We start from the raw sequence: 18,609 nt of genomic DNA on the forward strand, positions 1-18,609 counted from the left end.
TTAGCAAAACAGTTGGCTAGCAGCTGAACCTCAGACTTTCTAGGGATTTTATCAGCTTATCGTCGTGGTTTAGCTCTCTTAGCTAGATGTAATGCAACTTGAGTGTTCGGAAATCGGTAGGTTGCTAACTGGCTAGTCTAAATAGATTTCTGCAAGGTAGCTAACGTTAGCTAGCCTATGTAACTTTTGGCGTTTATTAAGGTAAAATGTTAATTAGGTAGCTAGCTGACAGGATAGCGGTCGTAGAAAAGTTCAAGCTAGCTGGGTGTTAGCTAGCAAGCTAGAGCTATTGTACTGCCGAAAGCATTGTGTTTTGCAAGTATATTGTTGGAAAAAAGCCATATTACTTGGTGTTCAGGGTTTTTGTTATTGTAGTCCTTGTTATAAATACCTTGCTAACGTAGCTAGTCTTATAAATTGTGAATAAGAGTGGAGTGTCCAAATTTATTCCAGCCCCTAGTGTGTATGAAACATTTACAATCAAAACAATGTTTGCTAGCCAAATAACGTGAGGTACCTTCACGTTGATCGATTGAAATACCTCAAATTTTGCCGGTCACTGGAGACACAAAAGAATATTGTCAGATTAAAGGTCTTTTTCAGAACACTACGGTCTACTTTTTTAATAAAAGCGAGCCTTCTGTCATGAATAGTAATGTTTCTGCTGTTTTTAATTAGATAGTTATCCGGTTGTTTATAAAAAAGCACTACTGACATTATTGCATTATTACATTTCAGGTTATTCACCACTACTTGAGTTCGCGAACGAAGACGCGGTCAGTATGGGCACACGTCAGATCGAGTGATTGGTGGGAGAGAGTTGCATTGCATTTCACAGACGAAGAGTGGCTTCATGAGTTCAGGCTGTCAAGAGAGACCTTCTATTTCATCTGCAATAAACTGAAGAAAGTACTGGAAAGGAAAGACACATCATTCCGTTTGTGCATACCCTTAAACAAGAAGGTGGCCATGGCTATATGGAAACTGGCCACAACCTCCGAGTACAGAACTGTGGGTGACATGTTTGGTGTTAGCGTAACCTCAGTTTGCCGATGCATGCACGAGTTTTGCAAGGCAGTGATCCAAGTGCTTCTTCCAGAGCTAATTACAGTTCCAGATCAAGAGGAGCTTGCAGAAATTGCTGAGCTTTATGAAAGGCAGTGGGGAGTTCCACAGTGTGTTGGTGCGATCGGTGGCACCCACATCCCCATAATACGGCCATCAAAATTCCAAGCTGATTATTACAATCCTAAGGGATGGCACTCGGTAGTTGTACAAGCAGTGGTGGATGCAAACGGGATGTTTTGGGATGTGTGTGTTGGGATCCCTGGCAGCGCACACACTGCAGACGCGCTGAGACGGTCAGACTTGTGGACATTAGCCAACAGCCGCAGTCTTTTCCCTGGCAGGACAAGGAACATATGTGGACGTGACATAGGCTACTACCTCATTGGTGATTCGGCCTACCCACTACAGAGCTGGCTTGTAAAACCATTCCCAGATTCTGAGAGCCTGGGTGAAAGTCAACAGCAATTTAATTACTGGTTGAGCTGTGCCAGATCAGAAGTTGAGCACGCCTTCGGAAGGCTGAAGGGGAGATGGCGGTGCCTCACAAGAAGAAACGATTGCAGCGTGGACGTGGTGAAAACCATGATTTTGACCTGCTGTGTGCTCCACAACCTTTGTGAGAAACACCGTGAAACGTACAGGCCAGAATGGAATGCTGTGGATCAGCCCGTAGGTGCACTACCACAAACGGATGGGACAGAAGGCGAGGATGTACGGGATACCCTTCTGCAGTACTTCAGTAGCTTTAACTACTGACTGTAAAGTGGCTGAACCATACTGACTTTTTAAAAACAATTTTATGTTGTTATGCTGTTTTACATAATCTTCCATTATTGCTGTGTACATAATATCCAAAAGTAATTCTAATAAAATGGTAACATTAAACACCGTGTGTGTATATATGTTTGTGTGTACTACTGGAAGATAATTTCATTTGCAGTGATACCATTTTAAAATGTATTAAATTCACTCACTCTAGACTCCTGTGAACTTTAAAATGTATTGTTCTCCCTGATTTGCTTTGACTTGCCTCAGTTGTAGTTTCTGTTACCCTGTCCTACTCTTGAATGCTGTGGCAAATTTAAGCAAATTTTGACTGCCAAGAAAGCCTCTTGATTTGTATGGATTTTGTGTTTTGTTTGAAAGCAGAAATGCAAAAAACTAGTGTAAATAACAGTCTTTAATGAATACAAACAAAAACTGACACATGTACTGTAGGTAAAAAAAAAAATTCTACAAAAAAACAGACACAATGTGCGTCCATGTTTACTGGTCCTTCCGCATAAGTGCCTGTGCCATTTGGCTGAAAACTGCAACAAACCTTGCCGCCTCCTGTTCCCTCAGCTCCATCTCTCGTAGTCTCAGCTCCCTGTCCTGCGCCATCTCCCGTTCTCTCATCTCCCTTTCCTGTGCAATCTCCCTCTCTCTCGCCTCCAACATCTCCCGAAAACACCTGAGGTAATTTTCATCCGATTCCTGAATGCACTGGACCAGCTCGTGGGGTGTATTAGATGTCACAGTTCGTTTTCTTTTCCCTAGAGCACACCCATGAACCCCCCCCCCCCCCCCAAAAAAAAACACTTGTTAACACTCACGTCAGCAGTATCACAATACCACACTATCACTTAATTATTTACCACCACCAAAATTAAGGTGTATGCTAGGTAACAGGAATCAGGCCTATGGTCTGCTACATATGACTGCTGCAGCAATTTTTTGTATAAGGTACAATAATAAATATAATAAATAATAATAAATATATGGATTATATGCAGTGGTGTGGTTATCAGTATTTGTCCAATATTTGTGTTTTGCTGCATATTATAGTACTGTTGTAGTGGTTTACCAGGTCTGGTCCTTGGAGACAGTGGAGGCAGTGTTGTGGAACTAAGAGTGGGAGGTCTTTCCAGCAAGTTGGAAGGATTTTCGGTGGGGGAAGCGCATCTGTCTCGTGGGGTTGAAGAACTGCTTTCGTCTTCACTAAATTCGCTGTCAACACCGGTTTCCTCTAAAAGAACACACTGATAATAATTAATTGATTTATTTGAAAAGTAGCTTCACATGGCAAATACACAAATTATTGTGCTGTTAATGGTCATGCACGTCCACTACTTAATGTGAATACTGTGCAATACTGAAACCAGCCGTTTGATAATGTGGGCAGTGGGCTAAACGTAAACTAGCTAGTTATTATTAATCATGCCAATTAAATAATTGCAGTCGTCACCGCCCACAACGTCTGCGCCTGCGCATCTCCGATTCCTTATAAAGCAGAGCTCCCCGAATCGTTGTTTCAGACGGTTGCAGCACATTTCACTTTCGTGCAGACCGAATTGTTTCTATGTTAACGGTTAGCTGGTTAAATAGGAAACAGCAAACATCTTAAGCAACAAACTCACCCGGTTGTAACGCCTCTCGCGCTGATGCCGAATTCAATAAACCATCGCCGCTGCATCCAGGTCGTGGTCCGACTCTGGCTCCCAAGACACTGTCCATTATCTCAAACCATTTGCCTCCTTTGCGATAAGCATCACTTTGACTGTTATGTTCCTTAATGTACCTATACTGTTGTTTTAGTTTTTTAATCTTTTCACGGACCTGTTTCGCGTTGCGGTGTATGTTTAGCGCTGCCAGTTCCATCACGATTTGCCTGAAAACTTTTTCATTACGGAGCGCACCTTCCAGCTGCTGTTGGACGCTGGAATCTGCCCAGATGTTTAGGAGAATCTGGGTCTCCTCCACAGTCCAATATTGTGTGTGTCTTTTGGTGCTGGACTCCATTAGCTATCCACCTTATTATAAGGTACTCCAGTCTTAATCAGTTGCAAGCCAGTTAGTACGCTAGTAATGATGGCGTATTCTTTTTCTTCTGTAGTGAATTTTCATGGATTCTTCGCCTCCCTCTTTCCTCTGTAGATTTTAAGCGAGCTGCAACGTAACGTGTAGGTGCATGTCGCCACCTGCTGTATTGGAGTTTGAAGTGGGTCAAGACCAGTAGAGGTCAGATCCCATCCACAACCCAATAATGTCTACAAAATCAATGTATAAAACCCTAGTACACTGAAGTAGGTTCGTCACTACTCCCTAGCTAAACAAACCATTGAGTAAAAACCTCATACATACTTTCAAAGGATTTTAATGGCATTTTACACACTACACTTTTTTGTTCTAAATCAAGGAACATAGGTGGGGAAAGGAGTTTAAAAAGCAGCTTATGTAAGCTTACCACAGGTTGGATGCAATTCAGTGTCAGTTTAGACAAGCGCAGTTTCAGAGTGCTTTTCATGTTAACTATTGTGATTTCAGGAAGCTATGTCTACCATAAGTCTCCATCTCTTCCTGTCCTAAACCAGCGTCACCCCCATCCTACATTCATGAAGGTCTCTGAATTTAACCAATAATAACCATTATTTGCTGGAACTGGAGGCAGCCAATGGGGATTTGATGGCCTTTGCCATGCTTTACAACAGTCTGGTAGAGTAAAAGTAACCCTGAAGCTTGAGTGAGCACAAGGTTTTCTCAAAGCCACAAAGGAGAAGTTCTGGTAATAAGTCTGTAATAATAATCCGCTATATGTGACTAGAAGTATAGACTGAAACTTGTACAAGGCTAGCACTCAGAAGTCTTAACCGTTATTGTCACGCAGACAAAAAAAATCCCTGTTCCCAGTTTACAGGGATGTTTACCAAACTGCAATAAACCCAGAAAGTGCCATTTGTGTTTGAGTGTCCAATGGGGTGAAGGGGGGAGCGTAGAAGTGTGAAAATGTATTTTTGGAAAATGCATTCATTTTAATAACAGAGCTATTTAAAATCCTGGATATGTAGTGACAGTGTCTTAGTGTTTATTTGTTGTCTGATGAAATTTGTTCCCAAATCTTTAGTAATGGTCTGTGCAGCTGCTCACTGTAACAGTATTGACACGGTCTGTCAGTATCTGTTATGATTGACAGTGTCTGAGACTGTATATGGATTGGCTGTCACAGTGTCTTGTTGTATAGTGGTTTTGACAGTCTCTCCAGTGCTGTCGACAACATCTAGGTGAATAGCAATTTTGGGCAGTGTTTGAGATGGTGTGTTAGGATTGCATGGTTTCCTGTGACAGTTTTGTGCTTATACAGTCTCTGTAGTGATGCTGACAGCATCTAAATCTCTAGCAGTATTGAGACTGTGTGTATGGGTTAGGGACCCTGTGTTCTGTTAAAGTGTCTTTTTCTATAGCAGTTTTTACAGTGTCTGGGTCAGTAATGATATGTACAGTGTCAATCTGCTGACACTGTATTCTGCTGGCGGCAGTGCTATTTAGCATATTCTTCTCTGCGCAGTGGCGGTCTTTAAGCATCATGTTGTTGTGTGGAGTGTACTGGGATCAGCTCAGAGTGAATAATTCTACTGTGAAAGGGAGACATTAGCTATTACCTACAATTCCAGTGTCTGGCAGAGTGTAGTGACTGGAATGATCATGTCCTCAGAGTGGACTCTTTCATTTAGCCCAATAAATGGATTTTTTCTTCTCCTCTGTGGGATATGTTGGTATTTCCTGTATATTTGAAAACTCTGATAATTCTCTTGCCAGCTGTAGATTCTTTTGTTGACCCCTGTTTTTTATTTAAACAGTGGATGAAATGGTAGCATTTTAGTTTAATTTTGGACAGTGCAAACAAATTGTCTCCATTTTGGACATAAATTGTCAAAATCATCTTCAATGAAAGAAAATACCTTCAAAAATCCTTTAGAACATCCTAATTAGTGTCAGGCTGTTTTAAAGATAACCATAATGTAGTCAACAGTACATGTCTAACATTATAAAGGAGATTAGCCCATTTAATTTGGGGGAGTGCTTGCCAGTGATGTTATTGAGAAAATCGCATGTGGATTAACAGGTAGCCAAATTGCAGTAGCAATCATATCTGGAATAAATATTAGGGTGACTTGAGGGCACATGCTTTCTAGTATTATCTAACTGCACTAATGACATTGGCAAAAACAATGAGTGGAAAAATGTTTCCTTATGTGTGTCCTCACACTAGCAATGAATGGGAATGTCAGTCTCTGATTTACATATGGCCTAGATCACAGTGTACTACAGTATGGCCTGTATATGCAGTGAGTGGGAAACTCTTTGTGCCAAATCCTTGTGTGTGGCAATCTCAGTGAGCACTGAATGGGCCTAAATTAAATTCTAGCATGCTACTCTATTTCTCACCTTTACAGCAGCTGTCAAGTCAAGTTGTGTGTGTGTATGTGTGTGTGTGTGTGTGTGTGAGAGAGAGAGAGAGAGAGAGAGAGAGAGAGAATGAGTGTGTGTGTGTGAGAGAGAGAGAGAGAGAGAGTGTGTGGGTGATTGTGTGGGTGTGTGTGTGTGTAAGAGAGAGAGAGAGAGAGAGAGAGAATGAGTGTGTGTGTGTGTGTGTGTGTGTGTGTGAGAGAGAGAGAGAGAGTGAGTGTGTGGGTGATTGTGTGTGTGTGTGTGTGTGTGTGTGTGTGTGTGTGTTGAACGGCCCCACACACTGGAGGAGGGTGCAATCCCCCAGTTCAGTCTCTCCCAGAAGTCGTGAACTCTGCCTGCATCTTGCTGCGCTGTCTTTGCTAGAGGTTCTTGGGGGGGCTGTGGTAACTTCTGTTGCCGGATCATTCCGTCTGGCAACAGAGAACGAGGTGCCAAGGGATTTGGCGTCCTGCTGCCTCCTTAGTAGGGATCTGCGAGGAGCCTTGGTTCAGCGAGGTTAGCCGCTTTATTCCATTTAAATCTCAGTGTCTGCCGAATGTTTACACGACACAGCACGGCGCAGCTCTGCTCCTCACAGCAGACCAGATCGCTAAATAAATATCCATTGCCTTGACCTCAGAGAGCCTGGTAGCACGCAGAGCAGTGTATGTGAGAAGAATCTGAATGGTGACTGCGAAGTGTTTCGTAAAGTAATGGAAAAATGGACGCTCAGCACTGTACAGTACCCCTAGCTCTGTGTTACTGATGCTGCATACTGCTCCACGGTCAATCGTGCTGTGTGTATTTAATTAACTAACGTGGCACTGGGCTAGGACAGAATGGGTAGAAAATGTGTATGCTGAGCACGCAGACTTGCAGAATCTGTGTTGCGCCCCATAGTGCTGGTCCTGTTTTTGCAAGCAGCATATTCCTCAAAACCTATGTGATTTTTGAGGCTGATCTTTGCAATATTCTTGTGTTAATTGTCTTAGCCCAAGAAACAAATCTGTGCACATGTGATACAGATCTATAAAGTGGCACCACGTCTACTAACAGTCAATGAGTAGGAGCCGCTGCGGATGTGTGCTGTCTGTGTCTTGTCTTTTGGGGATGTCCTGGAAAGTGAAGCGCCACCCTTTGGCTGTCCCTCTTTAATCCTTGCCTGCGCGCTGGGCAGCTCCCCCCAAAAAAAAAAAACAGAAAAACGCACAAACACACACACACTGTTGTTACCCCATTACTGGGGCATCCATGGGAACATATTGATGTCCCCTCCCTTAGCGGTGTGAATATTAGCATGGCTGGCTGGACAGGAAGAAGCAGCTACAGTAGCCACTATTGAATGGCACCAGTAGAACAGTGTGTACAGTTGCTGGGCCGTGGACATCCATTTTGGACAGCCTCATCCCGCCTTATGACAGCTTTTGGATCGGTGTTCTGCGCTTCGCTTCTGGTAACGTTTCTGGCCTGGTCCTGACGTCCCTGCTTCTGATTTAATCTGTCTCTGATTTAGCACCCTGTCACACGCACATAATCCCATAATTCTGATATATAAACAGAGGTAAGCATTTTGGAGCGCTTACAAAAATTAAAAAAGATGTTGGGGAATGAAATTTTACGACGTTTGATAACGATCCCAAATATTTGTAGGGCTTGTATGACTGCAGGAAGCTGCACTCAAAACATGTAAGGACGTTGCTGATTCTCACAAAATACGGCCATGACACACCGACAGAGAAGCCTCTGTCAGGCAGCGCTATGAATCCGTATAAACTGGACAGTCCCCAGGTGTCCTGGCCAAATACTCAATCTAGCTGCCCCTGCCTGGCCATCTAATCACCTGTCAGATTGATTGGATAAATAAATCTTTGCCTCTCGATCCTGACTACTCTGTGGCAGATCTTTTAGCACAGAGTAGCTGCTATGCGTCATATGGATGCAGCACATAGTCAGTGGATGAGGCGAGTTACCTTTCCGCTCTTATTACTTTTATCAAGAGCCGATTACTGTCAGCCATTTTGACTCGGTATTTAACGACTTGACTCCCCCACAAATTTAGCCTGTTGCTGTTTATGGAACCAGTTACAAAAAGGAATAAGATTTCTTTCTGGGGCTACAGATCATTTTTTGTAATGGAATTCCATTTAACAATATCAGTATTTTGTTTAAATTTATTACAAGACCTGCTTACACACACGAAAATATATACATATACTGTATAAAGCATTTCTTTTTTGTAACCAATAGGTGGCGCTCTGTCCTCAAATTTTTTCCTGGGTGTCTTGTTTTGGTTTCAGCATTTCCTTCTCCTGAACATTGATATTACATTCTGATTTTTTTAGTCAATCAGGAAAACAGATAGAGTCACTCCCAAATAAACAGCAATTTAAATGTGTTACTTTGTTGGCCTGACAACAGTCTCTTTGTTTTGGGCTTGTATGATCTGGATCAGCATAGTGAAGTGTAAGCTCTTGATAAGATGTATTACTCATGACATGATACAAATGGATGGTGAGGGATAATCCTTTACAGATTACAGAGAAAGGTTACAGACCGATATGTGTGATATTTATTTTAATTGGTATTATCTGTGCTTAGTTATTTCAATGTATACATATATAGTTTGAAATATCTAAATGACATGATGTGACCTTTTCCTGTTCATGAGAAGAATACTGAAACAGCTGTCTGGTGTCCCCATTTTGTATGGGTCTCTTGAAAATTTGATATTGTTTTCAAGCACTGGTGGACATTGACAAAGAAATCATGGATTAAATGAAATCAAACTGGAAAATGAAAAAAGCCTGACAGGTCTGTCCACATTCGTTTAGCTGTTCCCTTTTGATTTTCCCTCTCTCTCTCTCTCTCTCTCTCTCTCTCTCTCTCTCTTTTTCTCTCTCTCTCTCCCCCTCTCTGCGTCTTTCTGTCTCCTTTCCGCTGTCTGTGCCTGAGTGCATGTGTGAACATTCACAAGAGGGACAGAGTGTGTGCGTGTGCCTGTGGATGTGTGCGCCTGCATGCTTTTTAGAACATCCGTGATCGAGAGGGAGACCGGGTGGGTGTGTGTGTGCGTGCGTGTGTGCCTGTGCGCGCGCTCGTGTGTGTGTTGCTGGCCGGGAGGATGAAATATTCATACCGGCTGGGATTGGCTGTCGTGAAAGCAGCCGGTCACTGGAGCAGGTCTGATTAAGGCAGCGCTCCGGCTGTATAAACAGAGGCGTTTGGGGGAGGCAGCCGCATCGCAGCGTTTCCGGGGGGGGAGAGAGAGAGGGAGAGAGAGGGAGAGAGAGAGAGAGAGAGAGAGAGAGAGCCTGGAAGCGCCACCGCTGCTCCGGCAGACGCTTCGGAGCGCCTCGCGGGGAGGAGGCGGATCGCGGCGGACCTGCTGCCGCCGCCGCTCGTTCCCCGGCTGCGATGGAGGGCACCGGCGAAGGGGAGCACGTGCTACGGGTAGGTCTGTGCAACGCGTGGGCGGGCGTCTCTGCACGGCTCCTCTCCGGCTCTTTCCAGGGCTGGCAGGGGGGGGGGGAGAGGAGAGGAGCGAGGGAGGGGCAGAGGGCAATGGAGAGGGGGGGGGGAGGCTCTTATTAACAATGTCACTGCGGCTCTCTGGCGGACTGAGGAGCACAGGCGTGAACGGACGAGGCTGTGCGGGAGAGAGGGAGATGGCGGGACAAGGAGGATTGGGAGAGCAGGGAGAGGGGGGAGAGAGAGAGGTGAACGAGGGAGGGAGAGGAGGATGGGGGGAGAGAGGGGAAAGGAAGAGATGGAGGTACTGAGAGGAAGGAGGGGATAGCAGGACAAGGAAAGGTCAAGAGGAAGACAGTGGGATGGGAAAGGGGGGGGGTGTTTGTGCGTGTGTGTGTGTGTGTGTGTGTGTGTGTGTGTGTGTGTGTGTGTGTGTTCCCGGAGCTCAGCAGTGATTGGACGCGTGACAGGCGGGTACTTGGATTCGGGGCCGCGCAGTAAGCCCCAGGGGCAGGCTCCCGGAGGAGGGGTATGTGACTCCTCGCTCACGCCCCGTCTGGCTGGAACGGGGCCCTGTACGACAGCCTGGGAGAGCGGCACAGAGTCTGCCACCAGCATTCTCGCCGCCTTTTATTGGCGCGCGCCGACCCGTGCGGCGAATCACAAGGCGGGGGGGAGCCAAGGCTCATATTAGCGGCGTGTTTATCAGCAAAGCCATCAATACCTGCCCGCTGTTGCATAAGACCTCCCAAGGACAGGCCTGGAGAGACTCAGCTCTTGCGTGAGGGCCCTGTCCACTGCCACAGGTTGCTCATCATCACTGTCACCATTAAACTCATCAGCTCAGGGCGATTTTCCAAGCACTAATGCTAGCCCTGTTTGTGAAGCACTGATACGGAATGTTCCTTTGGCAGTTTTCTGTTTGTATGTGACCTCATAATTGAGAAATTACGTTCATTGGTGGAGAAAACTTCATTCACAATAATTTGATGCTGAATCCAACAGAGCAGTCATCCTTTCTTTCCTCTGAATGCAACACCGCAAGGAGGAGAGGGTGGTGTGTGTTAGCCTGTGTGTGGGGAGGTGTTGTTTCATTCAAGTCAGCTCTCTGGTATAGGATTAGTGTATTGGGAAGTGTTTGTAGTTCTTTAACTGTGTAAAGATTTGAGATGTCTACTCGTAATCCCTCAATACATCGTCATCGTTGCAAACTAACAAAAGTAGCTGTATTATATAATATAATGCAATGTAATGCAACTATTTTTATTATATTATGTTATATTATATTATATTGTATTATATTGTATTATATTATATTATATTGTATTATATTATATTATATTATATTACTCTAGTATAGTTATTTACAGTTTGCGCCTTGTGTGGGAACTCTCTTATTGTGCTTTATCATATGATCTGTTGGTGGGGCCAAAGAAGGGATACTTGTTGATTTCTACATTGAATTCAGCAGTTTGAAAAGGTCAGTAGAGCCTGAAGCTACTTTAACCTAGTAAATACTATCTGAAATGAGAGGCTAGTCATGAATAGACTTCATACATACTGAGCAGAATAGGATTTAATGTTATCTAGAGCAGAACAGATTAGGACTCCACACTTGGAGTGGGGCTGAGGTAGATGAGAGGGAACAGAATGAAGGCTCCCTTTTCCAAGTCCCCCCCCCCCCCCCTTGTCTCCCCCTATGTCCGAAATGTCATTGCGCCCCCCCCACCCCCCCCCGTGACTCAGTTTGTGGTTCGTCAGGTTACAGAACGCTGTCGAGCTGTTGCTGGTTGGGGCTACAGCGGGGATGGTGGGTACTGCCAAATTGGGCTCAGAGACCTCCCACTGTCAACGGCCTTCACCGCAGCAGCCATCCCGAAAGTGGCCGGCTGAATAATTAACAGCAGGTCACACGCGCGAGACCAAGGACACGCACACACACAGGAGCTCACACACACCGCATCAGGAGCCCCCCCCCCACGAGCCCCACTTCAGTGTCCGCGGCTGATTTAAGAGTGTTATTGCTCTTTAAGACGACATCATAGCTCTGTCACTCCTGGATTAAAGGTGCATTAATTATTCACTGCTGTCCTTTGTGGGACGACTGCACAAGGAAATGAGAGTCTCAGTGTCTTCGACAGACACTGTGATGTTAACCGCTGCTGCTTTTGGACTGTGGGGCGCCTTGTTAAATCAAATTAATCTCCCGGTTCGAACGAAATGACATCAGTTCGAAAGAATTAAAGCAGGCTATGATACGCATCGGTGCCGTGTTAATCTTTCTGTCAGGGGAGACATCCACGTAGCCATAACGGCCCTGTTATTAAACACAGTCTTCTGATGTGGGCCTACACTGAGTTGTCTTTTGATTACTGCACAGGTCCTGTTGTTTTACTTGCCACTGTCTTAAAAATGATGAATGAAATAACTTTTGTTTGCTTCTGTTAGCAGGTATGTGATGTGTGGCACAAAGCGACTTGGCCACTTGATTGTTGTGTAATAGGGATTGGCTGCCTGTGTAATTGGTTGACGATGTCTCAGAAGGCTAGATGTGTGCAGAAGCACCAATTTGAATGCAGAGCTCCATGTCTCTAATAGTGGGTGATAGGAATGACCCTCTGGATCCATTTCGTCTGTCTGGGATGCGCCCGCTTCGCAGCGTTGCTGCATGGGACACGTTGCAGACAGGGTGGAGGTGCAGCTTGGAACGCTGTCCCAGGTCAATAAGTGATGATACACAAACCACCCTGCGGTTGCCCACTGCGAGGCTGGTATCGACCCTACTGTGGAAAGCCTCCCCCATCCCCCTGATGGAGCTCTGACTCTAAGCACCTGTTTTGGATCTGCGGTGAAGGGGTGGCTGCATCTGGTGCTCCCTGCATCACGTGTTTTGGATATATGCACACACACACGCACACACACACACACACACACACACACACACACACGCACACACACACACATATACCCCATACTCTATGGCAAACAGGCATGCACGTCACAAACCACACACATTATAAAATTTGCGTACACAAACACATACCCCATACTCTATGGAAAACAGGCATGCACCTCACAAACCACACACATTATACTATTTGCACACACACACACACACACACACACACACACACATAATTATTGAGCACATCTGTAAAAAAAAAAAAAAGCCCCATGGCACATTAAACAGAACGCTCTGGAATGGGGGGAGGCTTATTCTGGGCCTGTTATCTCCAGCAGAGCAAACGTCCTCTAAAAGCCTCAGTGCTGATAAACGCTGGATGTTCTCCAGTGAGGAGAGTGGAAGTGAATGGATCTCCTCCCAGCCTCCGCTCTCACGAGTTTCATTCCTACCTCCTTCAGCCCGCTCTCCAGCGGGTATGACACACACCACATCTCCGGTAGAGAGGGATCCATCTCTCTGCTTCCCGTCACTTTAATTATAGTGACTCTTTTTGGCGAGCCTTTTTCCTGGGGTCAGTTTCAGAAAATAGCTCATTTTCATGCAAATCCGGCCTATGCAGAAACAGTGACATCCTACAGACATCCGGTAATTTCAAAGGAGCGGCGGGTTATGGTTTAACAAATCGCCGGTGTAAGCTGCATTTCAAAGAGCGGATGCGTAGCCTGTGGCAATCTCAGACACGATGTGCATAAGTAGAGCAACGTTGCCTCGTACACAAATTAAAATTCAAATGTTGCACCATACTTGGGCGTTAATCAATATGACTGCAGTCCTTCTGAGGGTTCTTTACTCACAAATCTGACTTCCGTTAAATCTGAGTAGGGAAGTATAGGACATGAATTCATTTAATTGTGGGTATCTTAAGTACTGAGCTGTTGTACGGGAGAGAAATTTGTGTGTTATAGAGAGGTAGCTGTAGCTGCAGAGAGGGCGATGCCATGGCCAGGTTCTCTGGCTCATGAATACCACAGATTAGTTTGACAGTGCTCTTACGTCCTTCACCACAAATGCAGTGTTAGTGAATGGACTCGCATTGTGCCTTCTGTATTCAAATGGAAACTCTGCCCACGCCTGAAACTGCTGGACTTCTCTCTCTCTCTCTCTCTCTCTCCCTCTCACACACACACACACACACACACACCACACCCCCCACCCCAGCCCCCCAGATAGTTCTGCAGTAAAGATGAGGTCTAGTGTCTTGCTGCAGTACCTGTAACTGTAATGGCAGCTGTGGTAGCTTGCTTAACGGATACAGCGCATTCTGCTGTACAGATTGTCCAGAGAATGTGCTGTGCTGCTTTCCCCTTGTCCTCAACAGTGTTCATGTTTGTGACCACCTAGGTTACTAAAACACAGGTTTTCAGTCTGCAAAAGTCTTGGCAGCTCTCAGCTAGGCAAAGGACTCCAGTTGCTCCTTATGGGCAACACGCTCTGACAGCATCTTCAAGTGGGATGGGAATTCTCTCTGAATAGCCCCAGTTGGGGATTGATGGTGGTGGAGGCATACGAAGTGACCGCTGATTCAGCCCAGGGCTCTCTCTGGCCCCAGTCTCGTCCCAGACGTCAGTTAGGGTTCCTTTCAGCGTCAGCGTTTGAGAGGGGCGGCCTGAGAGTCTGAATGTTTCGTACAGGTCCTGAGCTCTGTGCTCGGTACCATTCCCCAGCGCCCGGCCTTAGCGCCCGCTAAGCTTTTCTCTCTGTGTGACGGACGGCCTGCATCGCCGCTGCTTCCAGACACATTCAGTTCGAACGGGAACTTTCTGTTCCAGCATGGCTACATGAAAAACACTCGCAGAGCTTCTTTTTCAGATGCCTCACACCACAGGGCAATTTCTCAGCGCAGCGGCAAACTCACCTCTCGATTGATGGCTTGATGTCAGAATGGGAAAGCACAATGCAGGGCTGTGCTGAATGCTTCTACTCAACGCGCAGAGGGCTTTCATGTGCAAATGCATTTTTGCAGGGGTGGAACCTTTTAACAGAGGAGAAACTCCTGTAGCACTGAAGCTTCCGTCTTTCACCATAACCTGTCTGCTGTCACCCACAGCGCTCTAGAACCTGTCTTTTGTTGCCCATAGTGTTCTAGAACCTACCTGCTGTCACCCACAGTGCTCTAGACCTCTTGCAGTCTCCGTCCTTCCCTTCCTCTCTCTCCCACAGACTGCTGTGTCTCTCTCTCCCACAGTGCTGTGGGTCTTGTTTCTGTCTCTCATATGCGTTTCTTTTAAAGTCGTCTGTCACTCTCCATGAGGTCTGAGGAGCCGCCTGTCGTCCGCAGCTCTGGTTCCTGTGAAGCCTAATCTGCGTGGTTACTGAGGGCTGCGTCCCTGTAGGGTGTTTTAGGCTCCTGGAAGGTCTCAAGTCTCAGTTCAGGCCCATTAAAAGGGAGCCTGGTCTGTCAACCTCACTGTCACTCAAGGGTATTATTAAATTTACTGAGGGGGGTAATCTTAGCAGGGGGTTCTAAGTTTAGCCTCACCATAATCCAGCACAATGCTTCATCAAAGCTGATAAAGCCGTGGTAGTGGATGTGCGGCACTGTGTCCTTTGACCGCTGGGAATGGTGTTCCAGCACTGCAACAGCTACATTACATTAGAGCCCTGGGGGTCATTTCAGAGAGTGCCGACTAGGGGGGTTTGCACCTGTGCTCTGGCAGGTTTGTATTTAAAGCGAATGTTATTGAATCCAGCGCCAGCATATTCTCACGTGCTACCCAAAAAGAATGTGCATCTTTCTTTCCATTTACAGTAAAGCCAGCTCTGTCGTGGTTTTCTGTGTTCTGAGAAGGTCCCTGTGAGTGAGTGGCATAGGGCAACGCAGGGGGACATGGGTCATGACAATTTGACCAAATCCTTGAAGTGAAGCAGGGTAGATGTTCTGCATCGTGGGTAACGCAGTCTGAAAGGGACATCTCTACTCACATCCTCCAGCTGTTTTGGTATTCGCCCAGAGTAATCGAGTGTCATGCTCTCTCGCCCCAGCAAGCCCAGTACCAGCTCCGGAAACACAGAGGCTTCTCTCTTGGAATGTCACTTCAAGAGAGGACTGTGTGTGTGTGTGTGTGTGTGTGTTTGTGTGTGTGTGTGTGTGTGTGTGTGTGTGTGTGTGTGTGCATACACAGCATTATCTTCCTTATTTTAGGTATATATCCTCAGCAGAACTGTCATAGATGGGCAATCCAAAAACTGTATAAATGTGAACCTAAATGTTATATGTTAGATTATTCTCCCCTTCAATACAAAATTAACACCAATATTTTATCTGGGATATCAGTCCAAAAATGTTTTTGGCCTTCTCAAGCAAAAAAAGCATGCCTGTTTAGTGAAATGTTAAGGGTTGTCCATCCAGCATGTATTTAAAATAGCAATGCCTAAGGCTCTGATTCCTGCCTGACATCCCTTCCTGCCCAGAAGAGGAATGGTATGCCGTTAAATCTTAGCCTGATGGACATGATTGAATTGTGTTTGGATTAGTGAATTTCAGTATTAATCTTCAACTGATGGAAGCAACTACTATATGTGAGTGACTTGCCTAATCGTTCTTCCATGTTTCTTAACGCTTCTTATTAAAACTTATAAATAGCCTGATGTCATCTTGGTTGAGCAAGGCATTCAGAAATAAGCATGCTAATCCACCAGGCATTGCTAAGCCATTGTCTATTCATACTGGACATCACCATAGCTGAACTATATGGCCTATGGCCGTATAGTCTGCAAATGTGTGTGTTTGTGGTCCAGAAATTAGTCTGCAGTTGTGTGTGATGGTATGACAGTTTATAGATTCTATCCTTTTTTATGTACATGCAGTAGTCTCTTGATGGGAGTGTTAGTCTCCTAACTGTCCTTTTACTACACAGCAGAAAACCCAAAAGTGGAAAAACTGCAGATCAAGGAAGACAAAGTGGACAATCGAAAATTGTTGAACATTCAAGAGACATGCACAGAGTACGAACTTGCAAATGTGTGTGCACGTGCGTTTAAAAGTGTGTGTGTCAGAGAGGTGCCCAGCAAAGTGTGACCCGCAGTGATGGAGAAATTAGCTTGGGATGACATAACGAGGTGTGGCGGACGTGCTGGCATGGCGGGGAGCTCAGGTTCGCTCGGGGCAGACACAGGACACCGTTAATCTCATCTCACGTTGCACCCCATTCAAGCGCTCAGACATCGTGTCCTCACCACGCTCATCACGTTCGAACTCCGTCCCAGTTCAAACCTCTGCGCCGAATAGTATTTTCACTGCAGAGGCTACAAGACTGTTATTGCAGCGTCTGTGGTATGAAATACTGGCAGTTTATTCCAAGTCTTTAGGCTGATATTTGGATTCGGTAAGCCTGGCAATGGAATGATCGGAATCCAGCAGGCCTAGCAGCTAATAGTGAACTGTGTTTGTCATATCTGTCAGGCCTGTTGTTCAACAGTGCATATCTCTGCAGCACACATCCAGAAATATCTATACTGAAGCCCTAAAGTTGTTTTAAATGTGCTGTGTGGAGCTGGTAGGTTTTTGCCCTTTGAGCATATCCTAAACAAGTTAAAAGGCCCTGAGGTGACACATACTCACAGGGTATTGAGAATATCTAGATAGCTGTGTATAAACATTCCACTGGAAAAAAAAGCACATCCCTAAATTCTGTAGCATTATGTGAAAAAACAAGATAGTGTTGGAGGTGACGTGAGGTGAATTTACTGAGCCCCTCAACAGTTTCTGTATTTTCTCTGCCATGCAGAATTCACTAGTTTATAAACTAAGGATTTAGGTTAAATATCCAATATGTATTTGGCTGTTGAGATTGCGTGGCTTTCCAATTTAAGTAAATGCAAAATGAATATTCCCATAAATATATGAGGTGCAGTTCATAATACTCTCATACTTAGGTAAAATATCCTTCCAAATTAGCTTTTCACAATTTTTTATGCTGTAGGCTCATGTTAAATGGGCTGTATTGTTCTGTCAGTCTAATAAAGTGGAATTCATGATCCAACACAGACATCAATAAAAATAACAGCCATTCTCAGAGCCGTTTGTCCAGGGGCCAAATGTAAGCTGTTCCTTGCTTGTATTACCGAGCAGCATATAATACCTCTTCTTTGTCTTCTTTTTTTATGTTCAGGTCCATTAATGCCTTCACTAACAAGCTGGGGAGAGCAGGCATGCCAAGGATGAATTATTTAAACGCATGGCTATCACACAGTTTATTCTCACCATGTTCACCCAACAGCTATATAATCTCAAAGGTGGCCAGTCAATGCTGTTATAAAACACTTGTCACACGAGAGTGTGCGCCTCATGTAGAAACACCTTTTTCAGAGCACAGGTGTTGATGACGGAGATTCAAAACCCATGGTTTGATAAAACACATGTTTCTTTGCAGTACCATACCTGTTATATAGAGAGGCTTTGACAGGTGCCGTCTGGCAGTTTCCCTGTGTGGCATGGGAAACCGGCCCAGCTATTGGCTGCCCGTCCGTTGATTGACAGCTTCATTATTTTTCCACCCTCTCCAGGGTCACGACGATGAAGCCGTTGTGGACCTTGGGAAGACCAGCTCCACGATCCACACAAACTTTGAGAAAGAAGAGCTAGAAAGTAAGTGGACCTTCTCTCTCATGCCCTCGTGAGAGGGGAAGTCAGGTGGCATCGGCGTTTTTTTCCTCCCGAAATACGTCTTGACTTCCAGCCAGGATGGAAAAGTTTCAGGTTTTTCGATTAGTACAGACGAAATATTTGCTGACCCAGAAGGCCTCAGGCTGTTCCCAGAAATCAGACATCTGGTTCTGGTTAGGCATTTTGTGTACAGTGCCATTCATTATCGGGAAACAAAACAGAACCTCACCCAAAATCTAAAATGCCCATAATCTCCGGGAGGAATTGATATGCAAAATGCGGAGATTGTGTCATT

The 18,609-nt window shown here is 45.3% G+C and overlaps 1 protein-coding gene and 1 long non-coding RNA gene across 2 annotated transcripts in view; one reads left to right on the forward strand and one right to left on the reverse strand.

Annotated features, from left to right (window-relative positions):
• Positions 1-2,363: 2,363 nt before the first annotated feature.
• Positions 2,364-3,923, reverse strand: LOC118769306. The gene is made up of 3 exons (XR_005004477.1): positions 3,468-3,923; positions 2,915-3,076; positions 2,364-2,603 (listed from the first exon to the last, which is right to left on the reverse strand). It is a non-coding gene; the product is annotated as an uncharacterized LOC118769306 (long non-coding RNA).
• Positions 3,924-9,416: 5,493 nt separating this feature from the next.
• The window catches only part of LOC118769301 (sodium bicarbonate cotransporter 3-like), a 33,357-nt gene continuing 24,164 nt past the window's right edge, over positions 9,417-18,609 (forward strand). The window contains exons 1-2 of the mRNA XM_036516360.1: positions 9,417-9,726; positions 18,215-18,296. Of these exons, the coding sequence (XP_036372253.1) occupies positions 9,691-9,726; positions 18,215-18,296 (118 nt within the window). The 5' untranslated portion in view covers positions 9,417-9,690. The remainder of the gene's footprint in view (positions 9,727-18,214; positions 18,297-18,609) is intronic.

The sequence above is a fragment of the Megalops cyprinoides genome, chromosome 21 (genome assembly GCF_013368585.1).
Source record: "Megalops cyprinoides isolate fMegCyp1 chromosome 21, fMegCyp1.pri, whole genome shotgun sequence".
NCBI classification, from domain to species: Eukaryota; Metazoa; Chordata; class Actinopteri; order Elopiformes; family Megalopidae; genus Megalops; species Megalops cyprinoides.